The 24,883-nt window shown below is 33.8% G+C and overlaps 1 protein-coding gene across 8 annotated transcripts in view; it reads left to right on the forward strand.

The window, feature by feature from the left end:
- Rps6ka3 (ribosomal protein S6 kinase A3) overlaps nt 1–24,883 on the forward strand; it is a 122,359-nt gene that overhangs the window by 24,316 nt on the left and 73,160 nt on the right. For 6 of the 8 annotated variants that reach the window (XM_046425828.2, XM_046425822.2, XM_046425821.2 and 3 more), the window contains one exon: nt 4,975–5,031. In XM_046425828.2, the coding sequence (XP_046281784.1) occupies nt 4,990–5,031 (42 nt within the window). In that variant the 5' untranslated portion in view covers nt 4,975–4,989. Of the gene's footprint in view, nt 1–3,908; nt 3,929–4,974; nt 5,032–20,220; nt 20,995–24,883 lie in introns of those variants that run through there. The other 2 variants (XM_046425824.2, XM_046425830.2) reach the window with 2 other exon arrangements.

Raw genomic sequence — 24,883 nt, forward strand, 5'->3', positions numbered from 1 at the left:
TCTCTGTCCCTTGGTGGATCCTTTACAATATCCCTGTGAGATAAATATTATATGCATCTTATGAATGAAAAAATAGGCTCGAAATGTTAAGTAATTTACCCAAGTTCAAGTACTACACCAGTAAGTGACAGAGCTAAGGTTTACATCCAGTAAACACATCTTTCGAACACATGTTTTTATCTATTTGTTGCTTCTTTAGAGAAATATTTTTTCCTGTTTAATAAGTACTGTTCCGTGAACTTTGGGAACTATAGAATGTACAGTATTGAGTCAGACTGCTAACCCATGGAACCTAATTGCTAATGAAAACAGGGTCATTTTTTCAAAAAGAAAATGTAAACTTTTCAACTGCAAAAGTAAATTTATGCTCATTTCTAATAGATAGAAATTAGAATTCTTGTTTCAAAGATAGAAAAGTTTCATTGTAATGGAGATGCTTTTGGTAGAAAAAGCTTTGTAAAGTTTTTCAAATATGTATTATAATATCAACTTTCATATTTTCCTATTTTAAAAATTAAGTCATTCAAATTATATTTATTTGGGGACTGGGGATTGAACTCAGGGGCACTGGTCCACTGAGCCACATCCCCAACCCTATTTTGTATTTTATTTAGAGACAGGGTCTCGCTGAGTTGCTTAGTGCCTCACTTTTGCTGAGGCTGACTTTGAACTTGCGATCCTCCTGCCTCAACCTCCTGAGCCGCTGGGATTACAGGCATGTGCCCCCGGGCCCGGCCAAAACTTAATTTTCCTAAAATTTTTGGTACTGGGGATTAAACCCAGGGGTGTTTTACCACTGAGTTATATCTGTAGCCCTTTTTAGTTTTTATTTTGAGACAGGGTCTTACTAAGTTATTTGGGATCCTCCTGCTTCAACCTCCTGAGTTGCTGGGATTACAGGCATGTGACACTGTACCTGGCAAATTGTTCAAAATTTTAAATCTTTGCAAAAGTATCGATTTCCTTTCTAAGTTTAGCAAACAGTAGAGAATAGAATACCTTTTAGATCATGTCTGACTTAATTTTTTTTTATTAGATTGCTTTGTTTATACTGTTAGTTAGCTGGGTAGTTAAGAAAGTATATTGGAAATTTGTGGATGACATGAAGCTGAAATAGTGACGAGGCTGATTGACAAATTTAGAATATAATCTCTAGAAACTGTAGTAATGGGTCAGAGGTGGAAAAGATGAATCAAGAATAAAATTAAGAGGTGCAAAAGATGAATCAAGAATAAAATTCAGTGGGTAGAGCGCTTGCCTGGCATGTGTGAGGTACTGGGTTTGAATCTCAGCACCACATATAAATAAATGAATAAAATAAAGGCCCATCAACAACTAAAAAGTACATATAAAAAAGAATAAAATTAAGGTTTTATTCATGGAAGTAATAACAGGTAGGGATAGAAGATGCGGGGCTTAGTTGTAGTATAAGTAAAGAAAATAAGTATTTAATCCACAGAAAACTCACAGAGTCAAAAGTGTGTTGTTCAGATACCAGAAGTAATGCAGATGTGAATTGCATTTATATAAGTGTATTATCTAGGACAAGGGAGGTGTTATGCCCTTTACTTTGCATTGGTCCTACTAAGGTTGGAATGTTAATTCCATATACCATTCTTTAAGATGAATTGGCATTTACTCAGAAAAGAGGAGGGTGACAAGTCTCATCTAAAAGAAATAATAACAAAGACAGACTTGAGGAAACTTGAGTTATCTAGGAAAACTGAGATTCAGAGTAATTTATGATCATAGATGTAGATTTACTTCCTGTGAATTTGCAGATAGCCTACAGACAAGTTCTTCATTTGTTAACCATTTGTTAGTAATCCTCTTAAAGTGAATTTGTGGCTGAGGAAAGTTACTAGCAGGCAGTGCTTTTTCTGAGATAATGTAAAAGACTGCCTGATGAGCCTGCATTCTTATCCTGGTGGTATTCAAACATAGGCGATAACAAGGTAAAAAGAATTAAAGCACATGATGTGTAGTTAAAACAGAAGACATTTGAGATCCTTTACCAGTCCTAAGTATTTTAATTTCAAAATCAAAAGGACTTGATAGAGTATTATTTTATCTTCCTGAAACTACCTTACCTTCACCTTAATAGTAATTTGCATTGGTACAGCTCTTTATCAACTGCTTTCTTATGAGTTATTTCAGTTTTGACTCAATAAATAAATCTTTGGGTAGATAGGGAAAATATCTCCATTTTGAACAGATAAAGTAATAGGCTAAGAGAAAAGTCTCAAATCTCAAAGTTTGTAAGTGGCAGATCTCTGGTTCTACCCCTGATCTACCAATTCCAAGTTCAATGCTGTTTCTACTGTATTGGTTTGCTTTAAATGAAGTTACAAATTGTGATACTTGTTATGAATACATTGAAAATTACAAGGAGCAGATGGTTGTCAAATTTTATTTCCAAAATAAAATTTTGGAAATTAGGAAAATGTAAGTGCAGCTCAAGTTAGACCAAGTATTCAGAAAAAGAAAAAAAAACCCAAATGATGAACAGACATTGAGCAGATTTGTGATACAGAGGATAATGGTTTACAATTAATGAGAAAATGTAGTTTGGGCTACTAGATGAATGATGGTGCCACTCATTAAGATAGCAAATATAGGAGAGGGAGGGGGCAAGTTGGTGGGCCATAAGTAAGGTGATTGAATTTTGGACATAATAAAAATAACATTGATTACTAAATGCCAGGTATTATGCTTAGGGTTATATATATTTTATCTCATTTAATCTTCCACAACAACTCTCTGAAGATGAAACTTTAAAAATCTTCATTAGAGCTTAGATTAAGCTGTCCAAGGCTTCGTAATTAGTAATAACAACAGGATTTTAAATGTATGTGTTTGACTCCAGAAACAGAGTTCTTAAGAGCTAGTTTAAGGTTTCTTTGGGGTGTTAGGATAAAGATAATCAGTAGCCAGTCAAGTAAATAGTAGTAGCTTTTAGGAGAAAATAGTATCCTTGAGACAGTTGGATGTGTTTACCATAGAAATGGGCAATATTGTAGCCTCTGAAAATGTCTTAGGAAACTGAAGATGTTTTACCTGCCTCCCCAGTTTTCCTGCACATTAGCACCATTTTTGTGCTTTATAGTATTATATAGATATTAACTAACCCAGGAACATCCTCTGTGAGTGGGTAAAACTGAAGGGTACCCTTTGTATAAGTCAGTAGACCTTCTAGGATGAAGGCCATATTTTATTTACCCTTTCTCTCCAGATCAGTACTTAGAACAGAGCATGAATGAGATGGAATGTATGAGATGGAAATAGGGATGGGAAGATTAGAGAGAGGAGTTCAAATTCAGAGAAGCTGCCCCATGTGGTAAATGGAATAATAATAGGTGAGCTGCCTTTATTTCCCAGTTTACAATTCTCATAAGACAGTTAGCTTAGATCTTTCTGTACTTGTTGAATTAACGAGTAGTCAAAGGACTACTCCTTTTTTCCAGTGAGGGAATGAGAGAAATCCCTGTGTTCCTGACTTATGTTTGTTTGTTTGTTTTTTAAATTACACAAGTAATACATATTCATTGTAGACATTGTAAACATATTAGAACATTCAAATAAGAAAACAAATAAACAATTTAAATTGTCTAAAATTCTACCACCCAGATAGCCACTGTTGACATTTTGGTGTATATCCTTCCAGAGTTTTCCCCATACAAATATATGCATATTTGAATGTATATATTTGCTTAAAATGGGATCATTACAATTCATATTGTTTCGTAAACTCCTTTTTCACTTATTACATGTGACTGTCTTTCCATGTCAATAAATTACATCTTTATCATTGTTTTTAATGACTGTATAGTATTCCATTATATGGATGTACCATAATATATATTTAACTAGTTCTCTATTGTTAGGAATTTAGGTTTCCAATTTGGAGTTCTTTTTGGAAAAAATTATGGTGAGCATTCTTGTATATACATCTTTGTGCACTTGTCCATTTAAAAAAAAAAACAGAAATAGAATCAATGAGACATTTCAGAATTTTGTGGTTTTTTTTTAATAGACATAGATTGCCTTCCTGAAGGGTTGTGCTGATTTCACAGTTTTTCCAGTAGTTAATCCAGAATGTTCTTTTTTTCCATGCCCACTTTAGCATTGAGTGTTGCTGTTATTTGTAAACCATTACGTATTTGAAAGGCAAAAGGTATCTTTGGGTTAAATGCATTTTTGTGATTGGTACTAAGGCCGAATGAACTTTTTCCCCTGTTCATTTCTGTTGAGGTTCATGTTTTTTCTTACAGGTATGTTAAACAAAGCTCTTTATGTATCAAGGATATCAACCCTTTGTCATATGTTACTTTATTTTTTGTAATCAGTTTGTCTTTTATCTTTTTTGTGTCTAGCAGAAGAAGTTTTAAAGTATTATGTATTCAGATGTCATTTTTTCCTTATTATTTCTAACCTCTTTACTCCATGATTATTATTCACCTGTATTCTGAGACTTACATAATTTTATTTTTTGACATTTCAATGTTTAATCCATCTGAAATTTATTTTGATGTAGAAATTAAGCTTAATTATCTCTGAAATAATCAATGTTTCCCTGATTAATTTTTAATGAAGTTGGAGTTTAGAATGTGTTTTGCCATACATAATGTTGTAAATGCTCTTTGGTGAGGCTTAACTAAGACCATTTGCAATGCATTTAACTATTGAAATAAACTCAAGGGCTCACCTGGAAAGGTAGTCATCATTTGTTATATTATTTCATGGGAAAATATTTTTTATAATTTCAAATAATTCACAGAAGAACTTTTGAAGCACAACCTGTTGGCAAATTTGCAACTGCATTCTTAGATGGTGGTTGTATTTCATTAGAGCACTATAGAGAAAATATTTCTGAATTAGTTTTTTTTTTTTTTTTTTTTTTTCTTTTTTTTGTCTTCATTTAACTTTGATGTGAAATCTGTTTTGGTAACTTTCTACTTGATGTGCTTTTCACAGAATGGACAGCAAATTATGGATGAACCTATGGGAGAGGAGGAGATTAATCCACAAACCGTAAGTAGAATATTGTATCACAAGGGATAGAGACAAATCAGATGCCACAAAATTATTCTTATTTTTAAACTGAGCAAAGCAATCATTTTACAGTATTAGAAACTTGTCACTATCTCACATTGAATTTACCTGTGCATGTGTCAGAGGGCACTGTGGATTTAACCAAGGGGCATTTTACCACTGAGCTACACACCACCCTTTTTTTTAAAATTCACTTTCCCATGTTTAAAACCATCTCTTTATTTTGATGTGTGTGTGTGTGTGTGTTGCCAGATATTGAACCCAGGGCCTGCTGCATGCTAGGCAAGCAGGCACTCTGCCACTGAGCTACACCCCATCCCCACACCAGCCTTTTAAAAAATTTTCTAAATTTGAGAGAGGGTTCTGCTAAAATGCACAGGCTGGACTTAAACTTGATCCTATTGCTTTTGCCTCCTGCATTGCTAGGATTACAGGCATGTACTCAGCCCAAAACATATTTTTAAATATGTCAATGACTTTTATAAAAAGTCATGACTGACTCTTAAGAGAATAATAAAACACATTGCTTTATATTGTCAAGTTTTTTATTAATGCATTATAGTTTATTTTAAATATCAAACTGACCATAAATTTAATAATAAATATATAGAAAGATCATAATTTACAGAATTATTTAACATAGAAAGTAGATATCAGCCATTTCCTCACCTGTTTATTTTTTGTCATTTTATTACTGAATCACCAGCACTTAGAGCCAATATCTGGTACACAATGGACACTTGTTAAATATTACATAAATGAATTAAAAAATTGTTCCCAACCTCCCCCACAAAATAACCATATCTGCAGCTTAGTTGTTAATCTTGCTATTATACACATAGACAAATATTATTTATGTTTACAAAATAATTTGAGCTTCATTTTCTCTGAAAATACGTGTGTTGCACAACTTGGTCTTTTCAGTCAATATCTTTTTATGACAGTATATATAGATGTTTTTTTAAATGGTTACCTAGTATTCTAATTTTATCCTATTTGTTTTTGTCAACTTGTGTTTGATTAGATGTACTCTTAGTAAAGGATGAGGTGGAACTAAGGATATGGCCATATAAATTTCAATAGACTTTACCAAATTGCTCTTTTAAAAGATTGTAAAAATTTCAGTGTATAAGTACTAGTTCAACCATTCCCTATTCAATACTAGATATTATCAGAAAATATTTATTTCACCAGTCTAAATAAATAATAGTTTCTCATTTTAATTTGTATCTCAGTTGATTATTTGGTTAAATATCCACACATTATTGATTGACCTATGTATTCTATCATTTACCCATTTTTCTTTTTGGTTATTTGTTGTTTTTTTTATTTGTCTGTATAATCTCTGAATATATTCTGAATATTAACTCCATATCTGTTGAATACCTTTGAATTATTTTATCCCTTTTTTTTTGAACATTGATTTTGTCTTTCATTGTATGTATACAGAAGTTTTCATTTTTAAATGGTCACATCTGGCTTCTGGTTTCCTGTTTTAGTTAGAATATCCTTCTTTGCACCACAGTTATAAAAATATACTCTTACATTTTCATCTACTATTTTTTGGGGGTTTTGTTGTTTGTGGATTTTGTTTGTTTGATTTGGCTTGGGTTTTGCATTTAGATCTGTGATCCACTTGGAATTTTAGTATCTCATATGAGGCAGAAATCTAATTTTTCTTTCTAAATAGTCCACTTTCTTAATCCTTATTTATTGAATAAATAAAATTCATTCTTTTCTCACTCTTTTGAGATACCTCTCATCATATTTAAAATTGTGTTATACCCCAAATATAAGTATTCTAGGGCCACCATAACAAATTAACACAAACTGGGTGGCTTTAAATGACAGAAATTTATTATCTCATAGTTTTAGAAGTCTGAAATCAAGTTTTTTTATATGTGGCAAGGCAAGCCTTCCCACTGTTTTACTTTTCAAAATTGTAGTCTTATGCATTTAATTTTCCAGATTAAACTTTACAATCAATTTGTCAGTTACTCCCTGAAAAATATATTAGGATTTTTGTTAGAACTGCATTAAATTTATAGATTAACATGAAAAAAATAATAAAATTGAGTCTTCACATCCAGAAACAACATTTATCCTGATATTCTTTTATCAAAATTTTATAGCTTGTGACATAGTTCTTATGCATTTCCTATTAAGGTAATTTGTAGTAGTTTTTATGTTGTAAACAGGATTTTGTGCTATGTCTTTCATCTGGATATTGCCATTATGTATGTACATATATATACAGTTATGTGTTTCTATATGCTTTTTAACATTTGGGAAAGTTTATTTTTCAGAAATCAGATTGTCATGGACCTTATGTCATCTAGGGAAGAGTGAGACCAATTTACTCTTCTGCTTTAACAACCCCTGAATAGTTTTGTGGTTTCTTAAATAAAGTTTAAACTCTTCAGTGTGAATGACCATGCGGTGCATTATAAGTTCTTTACATACTTCTTTCCACATCCTCTCTGGCCATCCACCTAACGCATTAGCTTATCTTTTGCATCTGGGCTTTCATAGGTGATGTTCTTTCTTTCATATTTTTTTCTTACCAACCCCCTCCATTTAATTCCTAGTCATCCTTAAAGTCCAAGTTTATATATAATTTCAATGGATACATCTTCCCAAGACAACTACCACTTCCAATTCTGACATTTTTCTTTGTGCCACTATGCCAGCTTGTGTATACCCTAATGACAATACCACACCAGATCCCATTTACTTGTCTGTATTCCCTACTAAACTGTGAGCTGCAATGACCTGGTCTGACTTATTCCTTGTTTGTAGTACCCCATTGCTATTAAGTATTTTATAATTAAATGAAAGTATGGATTTATTTTAGCTACCATAGGGACCCATGCATGAGGCCTTGTGCCTGGGGCTACCTTCAAATTTGATCTAGATTTCTACCCACTCCCAAACCATTTGAGGTGTTTTATTTCAGTGGTCTATAGTATGTATTTACGTCTAAGCAGGTGTAAAAACAGTCAGTGTTAATATTGATTTTCCTGATTTCAACTGCCTTGTTTCTTTTTTTAAATATTCCTTTGGAAGGGAAACCTCCAAACCTTCTATTCTCTGTAGGCTAAAATTAAAGCATTATTATATGGCTTTATTATATGCCTTGGTTTTTTTTTAATTTTTTATATGTTTATATATATTTTTTTATGGCATTAGTAGCTCTTAAACCTGTGGAAGAAAAAAAAAATGCATTCTAGAGATAGGTAGAAAGGTACAGGACAAACATATTACTAGTAACTTGGATAAGGATGTTCAGCAGATCATTCCAGATTTTAAAAATTAGGGTTTGGTATCAGATAAAGCCCTAGTATTTAATATTACTTTAATGGTATGAAATATAAAATATTGTCAAAATGTATATTAACCTTATACTTTTAAACTGTTCTTATCTCTGATACACAATCAGAAGTTTTGTCAGCTAATAATTTATATGATGAAAGTTGAAATGTTGTATTAGTTATCTATTTAGTGAATTACACATTATCTCAAACTAGCTGAGTATGGTAAGTATGGTAGCATATGCCTATAACCCCAGCAATTTGCAAATTCCATGCCAGCCTGGGCAATTACCCCATCTCAAAGAATAAAAAATAGTAGAGCTACAATCTCTGGGTTCAGTCCCCAATACTGAAAAAAGAAATTACTCAAACTTAGGGCCCTATTTAAAACTATACACATTTATTATCTCAGTTTCTGTGGGCAAGAAATCTAGGCATAGCATAACTAGATCTTTTGGCTCAGAGACTCTCCTAGACTGCAGTCAAGGTGCTGGCCAAGGATAGAGCCTCATCTGAAACTTGACTGGGGAAAGATCTGTTTTCAAGCTCATATGGTCATTGGCCCAGATTCCTAGCCCACAGAAACTGAGAGATAATAAATATAATAGGGAACTTGTCAACTAGTGGGTGTTCTTATAGATTGGTTGATCCCTTTTCCATGGGCTAGAATGCAAGGTAGTGATGATAAGCCAGTTTTGACCAAGAAAAGACAGTCGAGAGAACAGAGTAAAAACATGAGAGAAGAGACCACAGTCCCTTAATAATCTAATTATCTAGTGACACCTCTTCACCCTAAACTACCCTCTTACCTATGAACCACTCTTTGAGAAAGACAAATAGGCACCTTGTTTGCATAATTGCATTTTGGAGTGTTTTTCTTACAGCATATTAGTCTTTATGTAACCAATTCTAGTCATTGATTAACCAAGTACTTAATATATATTCAGTGCCAGGTATTCTGCTACCTTGTTAGAGGCACAAAACATATAAGGAAACTTGTAATTTTAAAATGGCAAAATAAAGCTGTTTTGGTCCTCTTCTCTGGGAAGTTATCACCCCAAACAAAAAGGTGAATAAGAAACATAAACCTAATCTTTGAAATCAGAAAATTTCTATAACTTGAACAAGATATAATATGAAAAGCAGATGGAGCTGGGCATGGTAGCACATACCTGTAATCTCTGCTACCATGGAAGGTGAGGCAGGAGGATTGCAAGTTTGAGGCCATCCTGGGAAACTTAGTGAGACCTTTTCTCAAAATTTAAAAAAAAAGGGGGGCTAGAGGTGTAACTCGGTGGTAGAGTGCCCCATAGTTTATTCCCCAATACCACAAAACAGCAACAACAAAAAAGTTAGTTATAAAGAAAACCAGAGAGGCTCTAGACTTGGGGATCTCAGGCACAGTAGGAGCTATGGTGAGGCACTGGGCTAGAAACAGGGAGGTCAAGTAAATCCTACTACTGAATGGTGATAGAGCCCCACTCTACCCACAGGTCCATGTCTTCCTGGCAGGAGAGTGGGGTGACCTTACCTGAAGAAATTTGTAAAGACTTCCTACTTGGCTGATAAACCTACAAGAAAGCTTTCCAGTTGACCAGGCCCAGAACATCCAAGCCATTTCTACTGCCTGACACACAAACACTCACCTTCCCTTTCTCCCCCTGCCTTTTTTTTCTTTTTCTTTTTTTGAGGTGGAGGTCTCACTGTGTTCCCAGGCTGGCCAGGTACTCCTGGGATTGAGCTATCCTGCCTCAGCCTCTCAAGTAGCTAAGACTGTAAGTGTGCAGTGCTTTACTCTGAAAAAGCCAAATATCAGATGCTTGAGGAAGGCTTCCAACATGAAAGAATAATTTTAGAGGAATACACAATACAAGATAAAGAAAAATGAAAAGCTAATGTGTTTGAATTGATTCCCTAAAATAGAATGTTTGCTATTTCTTTTTAAAAATCATAAAAATATACTTTTAGAAATTAAACATTATAGGAATGTTTTACATTTTAGTAGAATATTTAGAAGCTACAGTAGAGGAAAACTCTCCCAAAATAAATAGTAAGACAAAGAGATTAAAAATAAGGAAAAAAAAGAGCAATCTTAAAAATAAGAAAAAAAGAAAGAGCAATCTCCTGTTTAACAAAGAGGAATTCCAAAACAAGGTATAGGGAAATAAATAAACAAAATAAAGGTAAAAAACACCAGGAATAAAGGGAAGGCCCTAAAAGTTTTACAGATTTTTAAAAATCATATGTAAAGGATTGAATATAAGAATATTATTAGATTTTTCAATATTGAAGTTAGAAAACAATGCCTTTAAAATGCTTAGTGAAAATGATTGATTATTAACTAAGATATTTTCAGACATCACCTATTTTAGGAAATTGCTGGAAAAAGGGCTCCACCACACTGGAGAGTTGTTAACTAAGAAAAAAAATGAGATGTGGTATTCAGGAAACAAAGGATCCAACACTACTGATGAATAAAGGAGGTTTCAGAAGACTAGTTCATTCAGTAGGCTTAGAGAGTGCTCAATTCAAATTGTAGCAGACAGACGGCTCCAGCAATACTGTCCTCCAGAGCTGGGGGTGGGGGTTGTACTAGTATAGAAGTGATGAATTCTCCAGTAGAGTGGAATATTGGAAATTCGCTGGAGAGGCTGTTGCAGGGTGGGGAAATTCAGAGAGAAAAAGAAAACAAGTTTTGGGGCTGGGGATGTGGCTCAAGCGGTAGCGCACTCGCCTGGCATGCGTGCGGCCCGGGTTCGATCCTCAGAACCACATACAAAGATGTTGTGTCTGCCAAAAACTTTTTTAAATAAATAAATAAATATTTAAAATATTCTCTCTCTCTCTTTAAAAAAAAACAAGTTTTAAAACAAAGCAACTATAAGTTAGAGAAGAGCAAAAGTTGTACACTGGAAAAATAAGAAATGTAACTAAAGTACCTCATCAATGAGCAATGTTTAAATAGACACACGAATTGCAAAGACTAATGGACTTAACCAAAATTGGCAATAGGAATGCTAAGTCATCTACATAATAGTATGTCTAAAAGTAATATCTGAAATTAATGAGAAAGTACTATTAAGTTGTTATTTATCACATAGAGGTAAATACCAGAGGGAACTACAAAAAAGAGTTGAAAGGGTACCAAGAGTGTAGGGTACTGTTGCTTTTCAGTTATAAGCCTAGTAGCAATCTTTGACCCTTTAACCTTCTTTTAGTTTTAGTTGGACACTATACCTTTTATTTTTTTTATGTGGTGCTAAGGATCGAACCCAGACCTTTGCACATGCTAAGTGAGTGCTCTACTGCTGAGCCACAACCTCAGCCCTGACCCTTTAACTTTTGATGACGATTTAACTAAAATTTTAGAAGTAGTATAACCTGTGTAAGAAAATGAAAATTCACAGAAGACATGAAACTTGAGGTTTGAAGAATAGATAGAGTTTTGAGAAGTAAATCTCAATATTGGGGTGAAAGCATTCTCATGGGAAATGGTATAAACAGAAGCCAAAGTTAGGGGCAGGGTGATGAGATACGTTAGAGGTAATTAAATTGGTAAACATAAACATAAAGGATAGCCCACTTTCTCCTGAATATAAAATATCTTTACCCAGTCCTTCTTGATATATTGAGATAGTCAATGGAATGTCTCCTGAATAGATCTCCTAGGTTTCTATTTCTGGTAGAGTTATTTTGTTTTGATTGGATTTTTCCTTTATCCATCCATACCTCATCTTTCCTGTTTCCCTTTGGTCTTTGCCCCAAAATCTGCTTCTCCCATCCATATCTTAGATCCCCTTGTCTTCCATCCTCTGGAACTTTAATGCTGTTTTCCTTCCTTCTGACTTTCTAAAAGTTCAATCCTTTCCGATCTTTACCCACCTAAAGTGAGTATTTTATGTATCTCATAAAATAGAAGAAAATTTGTCCCACTAAATTGATCTATACCAGAAGATTAACCATCATCACCTTCTTCCTTCCCCAGTAATGTTTGCTTGTTAACCCATATTGATGCATAGTTAGTTTAATTTCTCACACAATTAACTTAATGCTAACCAGTACCCTTTGTTTTCTGATTTTTGTGAGACTAGGGAGGGAGACTGCCTCCATAGCAGAAGTTAGAATGCCCCTTATAGCACTTCAAAATGAGTTATACTCCATGTATATATAATATGTCAAAATACACTCTACTGTCATGTATACCTAAAAAGAACAGCAACAAAAAAGACAGCTACCTAAACTCCAGAATTGTCTATCCTTTCTCATCTGGCCAGAGGAATCCATGCTCTGCATGATCCAGGCTGAAGAAATAGGGAGTCTTAACTGTTGAGGTACCCTTGGTTATCAAAGAAGAATTAAAACAATATCCTGCATAATGAGGAAATAGTTATCTTAACAGTTGATGCAATACCAGCAAAGTTCCTTTTGAGGATTGAAAATTTAAGGAGACAAATAAGTACCTAGCACAAAGTAAGAGCTTAATAAGTGCTAATTTCCCTGTCCTCTTCCTTCCAGAGGCTGGTCTTGCTTTCTCAGACTGTTCACCAGGGATCAAATATCCCCCCTTAGGAACCAAGATGATAGTAATTTTTTGGCTGACAATAGGCCTAGCCGTCAGGCAAAATTGTGAAATGAGTTGTTTTCCCTTAACTTGATCCTTTGACCCTCTCATTCTTCTTTCATTCATTTATATATAAATAAGATAAATGCTATTTGGTATTTGCCCAGTCTGGCCCCAAACTCTTGGGCTTAGGCAATCCTCCTGTCTCAGCCTCTTGAGTAGCTAGAACTAAAGACTCCCCTCTGTTTATTTCTTTTTTTCATAGCTCTTATGTCATAGTCATGGGCATAATTGTTAAGAATTAGAGAAAAATTTTTAAAACTAGTACAGAATGAGTATCCTTAATCTGAAATTACAAAATGCTTTAAAATCCAAAACTATCCGAGTACTCAAACAGTGCCACAAGTAGAAAATTCCACACCTGACTTCATGTGACAGACTGCAGTAAAATTGTAGGTACACTAAAAATATTGTATTTTGAGGTTTAGACTTGTGTCCCATCTCCAAGATTTCTCATTATGAATTTGTAAATGTTCTCAATTTTTTATATATTTTTTAGTTATACATGGACACAATATCTTTATTTTGTTTATTTTTATGTGGTGCTGAGGCTCAAACCCAGTGCCTCTGTCACTAAGGCACAACCCCAACCCTGTTTTTTTTTTTTTTAATCCAAAACAGTTCTGGCCCAAGCATTTTGGATAAATGTTATTCAACCAGTAGTGGTAAAACTGGTTTAAAAAGAGAGTGCAGGTGATCTTAAAAGCCAGATTAATTAATAGCGTCTCTGTGGAGGACATAGGCAGTGTCCTGCTCTTTTCAAATCCCCTGAAGTCCTGCTGGGCTGGTAGCACTAGTTTTTTTTTTTTTTTTTCCATATTCCACTCATACTATTATTCTACCTATTGTTCATATAGTAACCATAAAGCTCCAGTGATGTGTGTGGTGCCCTTCATAAAATCCAGTTACTGCTTACCTGCTGCTTTTCCCCCCCATTTCCTTAAAACTTCCCTCAAACTGCTTTATACTTGCATCTGAGCATCCAGAATGATACTCATAGCTATGAGTCTAACACATACTTAATTCTCTCTTGTAGTCATTGTAGTTCAAGCACAAAATAAACAATAGAAAGAGAAACACTAGCAGAGTAGGACAATAGCTATTCAACACAGGAAAATATGATATGGTCGTCACTGGCAGAGAAAAATTTTGGCATTATACATTAATAATACTTATTGACTGTATAGAATGTTGTCTGTTCTCTCATTGGCTGAGACTATATTTTAGTACTCAGCTTGGGGAAAAATAATCTAGTAGATTTAAGTATATACCACTTAGGAAAATATTTCTGAAAAAAGTAGCATTATAATTAGCACTGTATGGTGGCAATAAATAGGGTATGTTTGTAGTAGGCAGAATTTCCAAGCATGTAAGTCTTCCCTTTGCTGTTTTTTGGCTTTCTTTCAGGGCTATTTTCTCCTTTCCTGGTATCCCTTTTCTCCACCCCTAAGAACTTTTAAAAAATTCTTTTTTTTTTTCATGCCTTGCTTCCTTCATATGGTGCCTCTAATTCAAACTCACTTCTCCTAGCCTCTTGTGTATTCATCACAATACCCATTTCTTTAGGTTAAGTGATCTCATCTCTTTGGAAAGAAAGTGGTGTGATTTAATTAAATTATGTTCAAATATGAATGGTTGGCTGAGTCAACCTGAAATATGGGCATATGGAAAGTTGTAACCCCTTTACCTAAATGAATATTTTAATTTAACTCTTTTAGACAAGTATGACTAAGTAAAAAGAATTTCAGGTTAAGCAGGAAAAATGTGTGGACAGGAGAAGAATAATATATTGCTGTCTACTGCAAGATTCTGATCTGGGACAATGGTGCTGCTGCCCCTTGCCCTGTGTTCTTGCCTATGGGAAAGACTGAAAATGGAACACAGCATGCTTTTCAGAGACAAGGTCTTAGAAGAAAGCCTTCTCAGTGCTCTAGGAAACCACTACCATTTGATTCAAGTTAATCACCTTTATGAAATTTATTTTCCATCTCAGATTTAAAACCTTAAAATCTTAGCACTTTTTGCATTAGCTATTGATATGTATGCTAGAGAAGCTCTTGCACATAAATGGCAATCCTTAGATATTAAAACCCTTTAGTATTTGAAAAACTGGGTAATTCATACAAATACAGATTTTTTTCTTCTCCATTCATCCAAAGGAATCAGTTGAAAGCAGGTTCAGGGCTTGGGATTTAGCTCATTGATAAAGTACATACCCACCATGCATAAGGCCCTTGGTTCATCCCCAACACTGAAAACAAATTAAAGAACATGTCAATTTTAATTTTCTATTGTGGGAGATGATTCTTTTCTCCAAAAGGATTCAGCTGTCACAGGGTCATGAAGATGATTAATAGTTGCATTTAACTGTGGTTAGGGTCCTACCAACAAGTACATATTGCAGAAAGTTTTTTAGGAACTCTGCTATAGACATTTTACTGAATCCTCTTGCTACAGGATCTTATCAAAAGATTGAGCACCTCCTGGTATTTTGCCAGCTACTGACTATTCACATGAACTCTCCTTCAGATTGAATTGCTTGGTTATATTTCTACCAATATCATACCACTTCCTCTTCTAATCTGTAAAGACTTGTGCAGCAGGCTATTTATCTTCTTTCTAAGCCTCATTATCTTCATTTGTAGTATGGATAATAGTACTTCCTTACTATAGTGGAAATTAACAGAGAATTTCATGTAAAACATGGTACCTAGAATATAGTACTATCTTAATATGATAGTTATTCTTTGAAAGAAAACTTCATTAATTCAAATAAAGTAATTAAGAACTCTGAAAAAAAGCAAAAGAAAAAAACTACAAAGTAAACCTATAAAAAGCAAAAGGAAGAAGTTCAATATAAATTCCAAATCAGTTAATTAGAAAACAGCGTGGCGGGAGGGGGAAGCAAATGTACCACATTAGGAAAGCAAAACAGGATATAACCACAGATAGGAAGGAGATTAAAACATCATAACAACTGAAATATTTACAGATGAAATGATATAATGTCTGGTGTTTGCTTCAAAATAATTATGAGAATAGAGGGAAGTGAGTATATGAAAAGATTGGTCATGAGTTGAAAGTTATAAAAGCTGAATGTTGGACACACGAGGGATTGTTAAACTAGTCTGTCTACTTTTGGGTATGCTTGAAATCTTCCTGAAGATCAGTTTCAAAAACTAAATAACAAGTGTAACAGTATACTAATGTGAAAGTCTTGCTGAAATATGTGGTTGTGTTTTTCTGGGGGATTGGGTTATTTGGGGTTTGAGGGGTTTTTTTGTTCTGTTTGTTTTGTGGTACTAGGGATTGAACCAAGGGGTGCTCTACCACTGAGCTACATCCACAGCCTTTTTAATTTTTTTAAATTTTGAGACAGAGTCTCCCTAAATTGCCCAAGCTGCCCAAGCTGCCTCAGCCTCCAGAGCAGCTGGGATTATAGGAGTGTGCCGCCATGCACAGCTTGAAATATATGGTTTTTAAGGAAAATTTAAATTATTTCATTTGAGAATGGCAAGAAAAACTGACTATACCAATGACCATGGGAGAAATTTAAATCACTAGAAACCTTGTAAACTTTCAAGAAATAGATCACTCCTGTGGTTTTAAGTTGACTCCCCAACAAACAAAATTTGCATTGCATCTAGTTTGTTTTATAAAGTTAGTATAGCTTTGAAATTGAATGTTAGCACAGAAAAGGAAACCGTGCACTAACTCCATTAATGAGTAAAACTGCAAAAATCTTAATATTTACAAATATAAATACTTATATTATAAATAAAGTACAGAATTATATTAAAACAATGGATTTTTTCCAGAAATACAAGTATAGGTCAATATTAGGAAATGTATATTCATGTAAGTTGTCAAATCAGTAGGTTAAAGGAGGAAAAAATAGGTGACCATAGTAATAGATAAAAACAGTTATAAAACTGAACATTTATTCTTTTATATCTTTTATATTTATAAGTATTTATATCATCTGAATGCTTTCATGAGTATTTTCCTTAAGTCAGGACCAACAAAACATTTGTTAGTGGTTACTTAAAACTTCAGACTGAGAAGTTTGGGTTCTTTTTCTATGATAGAAAGCCATAAAGAATTTGAAGTAGGGGCATAATCTGGTCTAATTTGTGTTTTAAGATTTTTCTGGATGCTGACAAGAGAAAGGGTTGCTCTGGAGAAATTATAAGTATGGATGTACACTAAAGATGGGACATCACAATGTTTTAGAAGGTCATATGTCCAACAGAATTCTGTAGTAGTATTTGGCAGTTTTAATAATGCATTGAAATTTATTTAATAATAGAACAGAGGTCAGCAAACTATACCCATTGGTCTACCACCTGGTTTATTTCTTACTCTGATACTGGAGCTTGAATCCAGGGGCACTGTACTACTGAGCTACATCTCAAGCCCTTTTTTACTTTTAATTTTGAGATAGAGTCTCACTGAGTTACAGAAGCTAGCCTCAAGCTTGTGATCCTCCTCTCTCAGCCTCCTGAATCACTGGGATTTCAGGCATACACCACCATGCCCCAGTTGCCAACTGTGTTTGTAAGTGAAGCTTTATTAAAACACAACCTCACCAAATTGTTTTCCCACTGCATTGACAGAGTTCATAGAAACCATATGTCCTGCAAAGCTGAAAATATTTACTACCTCACCCTTTACAGAAGTGATAATATGTATAGGATGATCCCAAAAATCATATAAAAAAAAGACTAGAGAGAACCTCAGATGGGAATATTTTCCTTTTATTTTTATCCTTTTTTGTTTATCCTTATTGTTTCTATAATGGACATATATTACTTTAAAGGTAAATGATAAAATCTATAGAAAAAAAATGAAGAAAATTAGCTGAAACGTAAAAAGATAAGTTCTAAGAAATTTAGTTTAGAGGTAGAAAAAAGTATAAATAATATCTTGTTTTATGTGCACAACCACACAAAGTAGCTTCCATTTCACATTTTAGCATATGATTTATTCAGGCAGACATTATTTGAGTTCTTACTATCTACTTTGTGAATACTGAAATAAGTATGATGCCTATTCTCAAGAGTAATCTGGTCAGGGAGTAGGATATGCTTAAACAGTAACAAATCCCATAAGAGATGCACCAAATAAATTTTCAGAGCTCATGTTAAGTTAGGAGGTAAATTGTACCCAATTATAGCAGTTGGTCTGTGATAAGTTATAATGTGATGAAGTTTTTTAAATTTTTAAATCAGATCTGTATTACTTTCCTTTATGCTCTCTTTATGCTCTCTCTGCATTTTCCAGACAGGTAGCTGTATATCCTAACATCTCCCTATGATGTAAAATACCATTTACTATTTTCTGTCTTTTTGTCTTTTTTTAATATTTTATTTTTTAGTTATAGTTGGACACAATACCTTTATTTTGTTTCTTTATTTTACTTTATGTGGTGCTGAGGATTGAACCCAGGGCCTCACACATGCTAGGCAAGTGCTCTACCTCTGAGCTGCAACCCCAACCTGTCTTTTTGTCTTATACAGCAATATCACAGTTTTTAATTAAGATATTGTTTCAGTTTAGGGAGACTTAAGGTTATGGCAACTGAAATATTGCTTCATTTTCTTAGGACTAATGTTAAAAAAGCACACACAGCAAAATGAATTATTAACCTGAGCATTAGTCATAATTAAAGCCAATTTCAACTAATTCTTTAAAAAGTATTATTTGGTTGCCCCTCTTCAGACTTGAATAAAGTTGATGACTGCTCTTTACAGATACTCCCCTTAATTGATTATATAAAACATGATATTTTCATATTCCTAACTTAGTCTTAAGAATCACTTCATGTTTAGACTGAAGTTATGTATTAGGTAGTTGTCCTAACCTTGCTGCCCTTTTGGAGCATCAGAAGGAGGCTTTAGTAATTCCTTTGAGAGATGGGAGAATTCTGTTTTCATGAAAAACTGTGTGCTTTGCTGAAAAATTGAGGCATGCATTTTAAAATTTTTTTTAGTTGTAGATGGACACAATACCTTTATTTTTTATGTGGTGCTGAGACTCAAACTCAGTGCCTCACACATGCTAGGCAAGCCCTCTACCACTGATCCATAACCCCAGTCCAAGGCGTGCATTTTTAACTGAGTAGTGCACAATTGTCCAGGAAGAATTAATTGTCCTGGATACTTACTTAAGTTGATTCTAATGTTTTGATTACATAGGATAATTTTTAGTTGATCAGGTTTTTTTTTTTAATCACCATAAAGATTTTATTTAACAAGAAAAGCCCTGGCCAGGCGTGATGGTGCACGCCTGTAATCCCAGCAGCTAGGGAGGCTGAGACAGGATGATCACGAGTCTCAAAGCCAGCCTCAGCAAAAGTGAGGTGCTAAGCAACTCAGTGAGACCCTGTCTCTAAATAAAATACAAAATAAGATGGAGATGTGGCTCAGTGGTTGAGTGCCCCTGGCTTCAATCCCCAATATCAAAAATGAAAAAGAAAAGCCCTGGCTTCTCATATAATACCCATAGCACATAATGGGCACTTTAGTGTTTTCTCCATCAATGTGCTGAATGGAGCTCCAGCTATAGATCGGACGATAGTTTCGTCATTCATAAAGTGAGCTGATTATCCTTAATATTTGTTTAGTTTTGGTGTGGTGTTTTGTTTTGGGTACTGTGGATCAAACCCACTGCCTCATTCATGCTGAACAAATGCTATACCACAAAACTACACCCTCAGTCCCATGTTCTTGGTGTTCTCCAGTCTCTTCAGGTTTTGAAAATTCAGTGGCTTTATTGAATTCTCATAGGCTATGTATATTAACACCTTTTGTTGGTTCTACATTAAATAAAACATTTCCCCGCCGCTCTTAAAGTGCTGTTCCTTGGGCTGTTTTGTTTTAGTGCCATGTTTAGTTAGTGTTTTATTTGTAATGATCATGTTCTAGGTATTAACAGACTTTAGAAAATATTTTTCTGGCTGGGGTTGTGGCTCAGTTGTAAAGCACTCATCTGGCGTGTGTGAGGCACTGGGTTCAATCCTCAGCACCACATAAAAAATAAATAAATAATGGTATTGTGTCCATCTACAACTAAAGAAAATATTTTTCTAAGGTGAAAATATCTTTGAAGAACTTCTATAATTAAAGGATGAAATGCAAAGTTGACTTCTTTTTTTCAAACTTCTTTCAAAGTGTTCCTTTTTTCTCACTAATAACAGGAATCAGCTTTTTAAGAAAAAGAAAGATTTGTTAGCTGGAAATTGAGTTTTAGCTATGATCCTTCAAGTCTTTAACTTGGTTGATAAGTGATGTTTATAACCAATGTAAATTTAAATATTTTTTTTTTCATTTAAGATGGGAAGAATTTATACTTAAATCACAATTAAATATTTTTGCATGTGGTCTTCATTTCCTACCCATAGTTATAAAGCTCTTCCTTATTGACAGGGAACACCCATGACATGTCTATATATAACCTTAAAATCATCTTGAGGCCATGTCTTGAGTATGTGTATAAACTTTACAAAGGGTAAAATTCCACATGCGCATCAGCGACTTTTATTATTTTAATAGTGGTGACTAGTTTCAGTTGCTTTTAAGAGTCATATAGTTAAGAAATACTGGCATTTCTCAGGATTCTAAAATAATAACATTCATTTTACTGGTTATGAAAATTGTCTGCACTGCTAGGAATGAGAAGAAAAGAACATTTCAACAGGGTTTGACTATCAGCAAATCTATTTGGGTTTCCTGTTCTGGCCTCCCTACCTATCAGCTACATTAGTCCCCCTGCCGGCAGGTTTCTTTCTTTCTTTTACCACAGGAAAACTGTACAGCCTCTTTTTCTAGCATTTTCAGGACCCGCCTGACAGGAAATTTTCTAATTGCCGGAACAGCTGGTAGGAGAAAACTTTGCAGGGGCTTGGCCTTCCCTTTCTAACTTAAGTTTTACCGTCAGAAATTCCTTTATCACCAACATGGTTTCGTAGCCATGTTCAAATTTTTGTCTTTTCGTGTTCGTTCTATACAGGTAAGCTTTGTTCAACTTCTTTAAAAAAAATAAAATGTTTTAGTTGAGCTAACTAATTGTGCTAATTAAATAGTTATTTTATATGCTCTTTTAAGAAACTTCAGAATTCAAAACCAGTGTTGATAGAACTTAATAATATTTTTTAAGTAAAACTAAGCCAATTGTATAATACATTTCAACTTGATGTATTTTGGCAACTTATTTTCACATTGGCTTTTTGTGCTGGAATAATTTTTATCTTGCTGGTTTTTGTAATTTTGTTTAATAAAACAAATGACTTAATTCTCATTTTTAAACCAGTAATGAACAGAATTACAAATTTACTAATATGTAGGAGATTATTATTATTATGTAAGGAATATTTTGGCAGATAGGAGAGTGCTATTTTAAGCAGCTAAGAACTTAAAATCAGTTTTTTGTTGAAATTCATTCTTGTAAAAACTTGAAAGTTAAGCTCCACATTGAAGTAACCTTAAGCAAGTAATTTTATCTGACTAAAAGTAGACACAATTTTCAAACAATTACTTTGTTAAAATGGGCTTAGTGGATAGTAATTTGCATTGTATTAAAATCTAAAATTCTGTCAAAATCAACTTGATATTTTGCCATGAGAATTGTGCTATTCTGCTGCTCTTTAAAAAAAACATTAAATTTGCTGATTGGGATTCTCAGTTGGGAGAAAACTGCTCCTCATGGCACTGATTGAGAATGTAAGTCTGGAGAACCAGCAATATTTTTTTCCCAAACATGTAAGAAGCTGGCTTATAACACTCTGTTAAAGAATTTTGTTAAATAAAAAATGCTAAGCACGCTTATCATTCCATTAGCAGATGAAGTAAAATGAATTTGATCAAATTATAATCTAGAATAAATTAAAATGTGCTCTTACCATGTCTTTAACCAGCCTAATTTTATATTAAAACCAAAAAATTTTTATCTTGATCATCTAAAAAGGAAGTTAACCTGCCTTTTTCAAAGGCCTATCATAGAATTACAGGTATCTATAGAGATCTTGATGCTTCCATTACTTTGAAATTAACTTTAAGGAGCAAAGTATGCATTTTTCATTTTTAATGTCATTTTTATGTTATACCAAAAATGGTTACATATTTATGTTAGAAAAAGATTTTTTTCTTGACTTTTACCAAGGAACATTTAAATATTTTACTTCAATCTTTAATAATATTTTCTGGCATTCAAAACAATTTAGAAAATACAAATGCCTCAAGAACATACTTCCTGACTCAAGGGAGGGGAGGAAAAAGGAAATTATGTATACAAGGCAGGGCATGATGCCAAATGTTGAATCATTTTTTAAAATCAGTTAATGTCACCCAGTTTGTTTCCTTAATGTTAGCATGTTACAATATTAGTATATTTATAACTCAAACAGACATCATTAATTTCAGTTTCTTTTCTTTAATCCTTTTTACATTTTAGGATCAATTATAATTTTCCCTCACAACTTGAAAAGGAAATATTAGGTTATTTTTTTCCCTCCATTTAAAAGGTGAACCTTAAAGACTATTTAAGCTGTGGGTGACAAATGTCTTTAACAGAGGGAAGTATAGAAGAATAATACAGGATTATGTAGATTCACTGCCAGCCTCAACATTTTACTTACAGTTAGAACTTTGCTCATCAAATAAACATATACTTTGTAAAAAAATTACTACATAGAATTTATAACTGTTTTAAATGCACAAAGTAATGTTTTTAATGGTAACAAATGGACAGGTAGGCAAAACTGCAGTTTCACAAACCATTGGACTGTAGTTTTATATTTTTGTGTGATTTAGTTCAGTAACAGGTAGTTTAGTAACATAAGATGTGTTTTTCACATGCACATGTCAGTCTGTTCTAGGTTTATTGGTGCCTTATTTGATACTCCTCTCTGAATCATGGTATAAGCTAGAAGAATACATCGTTGCTTTATAACCTGTTGCCCAAGATTGCCCGAACATTAGTTTATGACCTAGTTGAACTGTAGATCATTTCAGAAATATCCATGGCCCCATGAGTTGGTAGCATTAAGTACAACCTGGGCATTGAGAGATCAACCAAGAATATTTTGCCTATTATACAACTTCAGCTTTGCATATATATAAAAGTAGCTAGAAAAAGTGTGCTGATATGAGTAGTAAGAATTTATGTCTTATAAAATTTAAATTTGGAATGGGAAACATAGTCAAAACAGTGGCAATTTTTTGGAAATCAGCCATTGTCAAACTTGCCATAGGCATTGATCTTTCCTTTCCATCTGCAGAAAAATTTTCTGTACTCTTTGTGCCCCAATTTAGAGATAAATATTTTTTTCTGGGCAAGGTGGTGCATACCAGTAATCCCAGTAACTCAGGAGGCTGAGGCCAGCCTCAGCAACTTAATGAGACCCTGTCTCAATAAGAAATAAAGTGTCTGGGGATGTACCTCAGTGGTAAAGCACCCCTGGGTTCAATCCCTAGTATTTATGTATAAACACACATAAACATATACATACACATATAAATATACATTATTCTAGTTTGTATTCTGAAAGGTCAAGTCAATGAAATCTCCATTAAACTGGAGACATAAAACAGGAGAAAAAAAGATAAGAAGCATAAAGGGTTCAATTCTAGACATAAAACAATATTCAACTAATAGAGGAGTCTCAAAAAAGAGAAGCCCTCAAGAATGAATGGAAGGAAATTATCAAAGAAGTGTTAGAATTCTTCAGAGGTAAAGAATTTAACTCTTTATATGATAAAAATTCACCAAACATCTAGCATTCTTAAGAAAAGAAGACCCTTATTTATCTCAAATCATGGACTTTCAGAAAAAACAAGGACAGAGAAATCCTTAAGCTTCCAAAAAGAAAACCAGGTCACCTCCCCCAAAAGTGTGACCAGGTTCACATCCATTTATTTCATGGCAGCACTGTGTACTAGAAAGCAGTAGACCAGTGGCATCAAAGTTTTGAGGCAAGATTATTTTTATTTTAAATTTTGATACCAAGCCAAACTATACATATATGAAGACAAAGACATTTATAGATATGCACAGTTCAGAAAGTTTTCTTCCACACCATCATTCTTAGGAAATTATAAGGGGATATTTTTAATAGGAAATTGCAAATAGTTCATTCAGCCAGAAAAACACTGCTATGTAGCAGGCCTGGAAGAACCCCGCCCATCCTGGTGGGAGGGTAAGGAAGGTCTCCAGTATAGGAAAGGTCTCTGAGAAGACTGGGCAGTAGTATGGTTAAGGGCTAAAAATTAAAAATAATTAACTTCTCTCTCCACTCAAGAATGTTAGAGGACCTATTAGAAACAGGAAAAGTAGAAAACTGCTTATAAGAAATTCAGGGTCCAAATAAGAAAGTAAAATTTATCATGAATTTAAGCATTGATGGAGTGTTATTGTTTAAGTCTCCTTTGATTGACCTGGGAATCATTGCTATGGGCCCAGATAAAAGGAAATTTAATATATTACTTAGCCTACAGTTGAACAATGTATTATTATGGTAGTATGGATGTCCCTATAGGCTTTTGAATTCAGAATCAGGCTGTGGCAAGAGCATGAAGTATTAGTTGCACTTGCAGAAGAGAACATTCATTTTCTTAATAGCCTTAATATTAATAAAAATGTAAAAAATATAGTTAGCAGCAGGTGGGGGAAATTGGAGAAAGAATGAGCACTGTTAACTTCCTTTTAAAAAGTGAGGAATTAGGATTCTATCCAAAACTAGGAGAAAAAGTAAGAAGTTTATGTGAAATTAATATAACTTTTTTTTGGGAGGGGGAAGATTGAACACAGGGGCACGCCATCACTGAGACACATCTCTAACCCTTTTTTAATTTTTATTTTTGAAGCAGGATCTCACTAGATTGTTGAGGGCCTCACTTAGTTG

The sequence above is a fragment of the Marmota monax genome, unplaced genomic scaffold, assembly GCF_021218885.2.
Source record: "Marmota monax isolate L192 unplaced genomic scaffold, Marmota_monax_Labrador192_F-V1.1 WCK01_AAM20220418_F8-fsc00203, whole genome shotgun sequence".
NCBI classification, from domain to species: Eukaryota; Metazoa; Chordata; class Mammalia; order Rodentia; family Sciuridae; genus Marmota; species Marmota monax.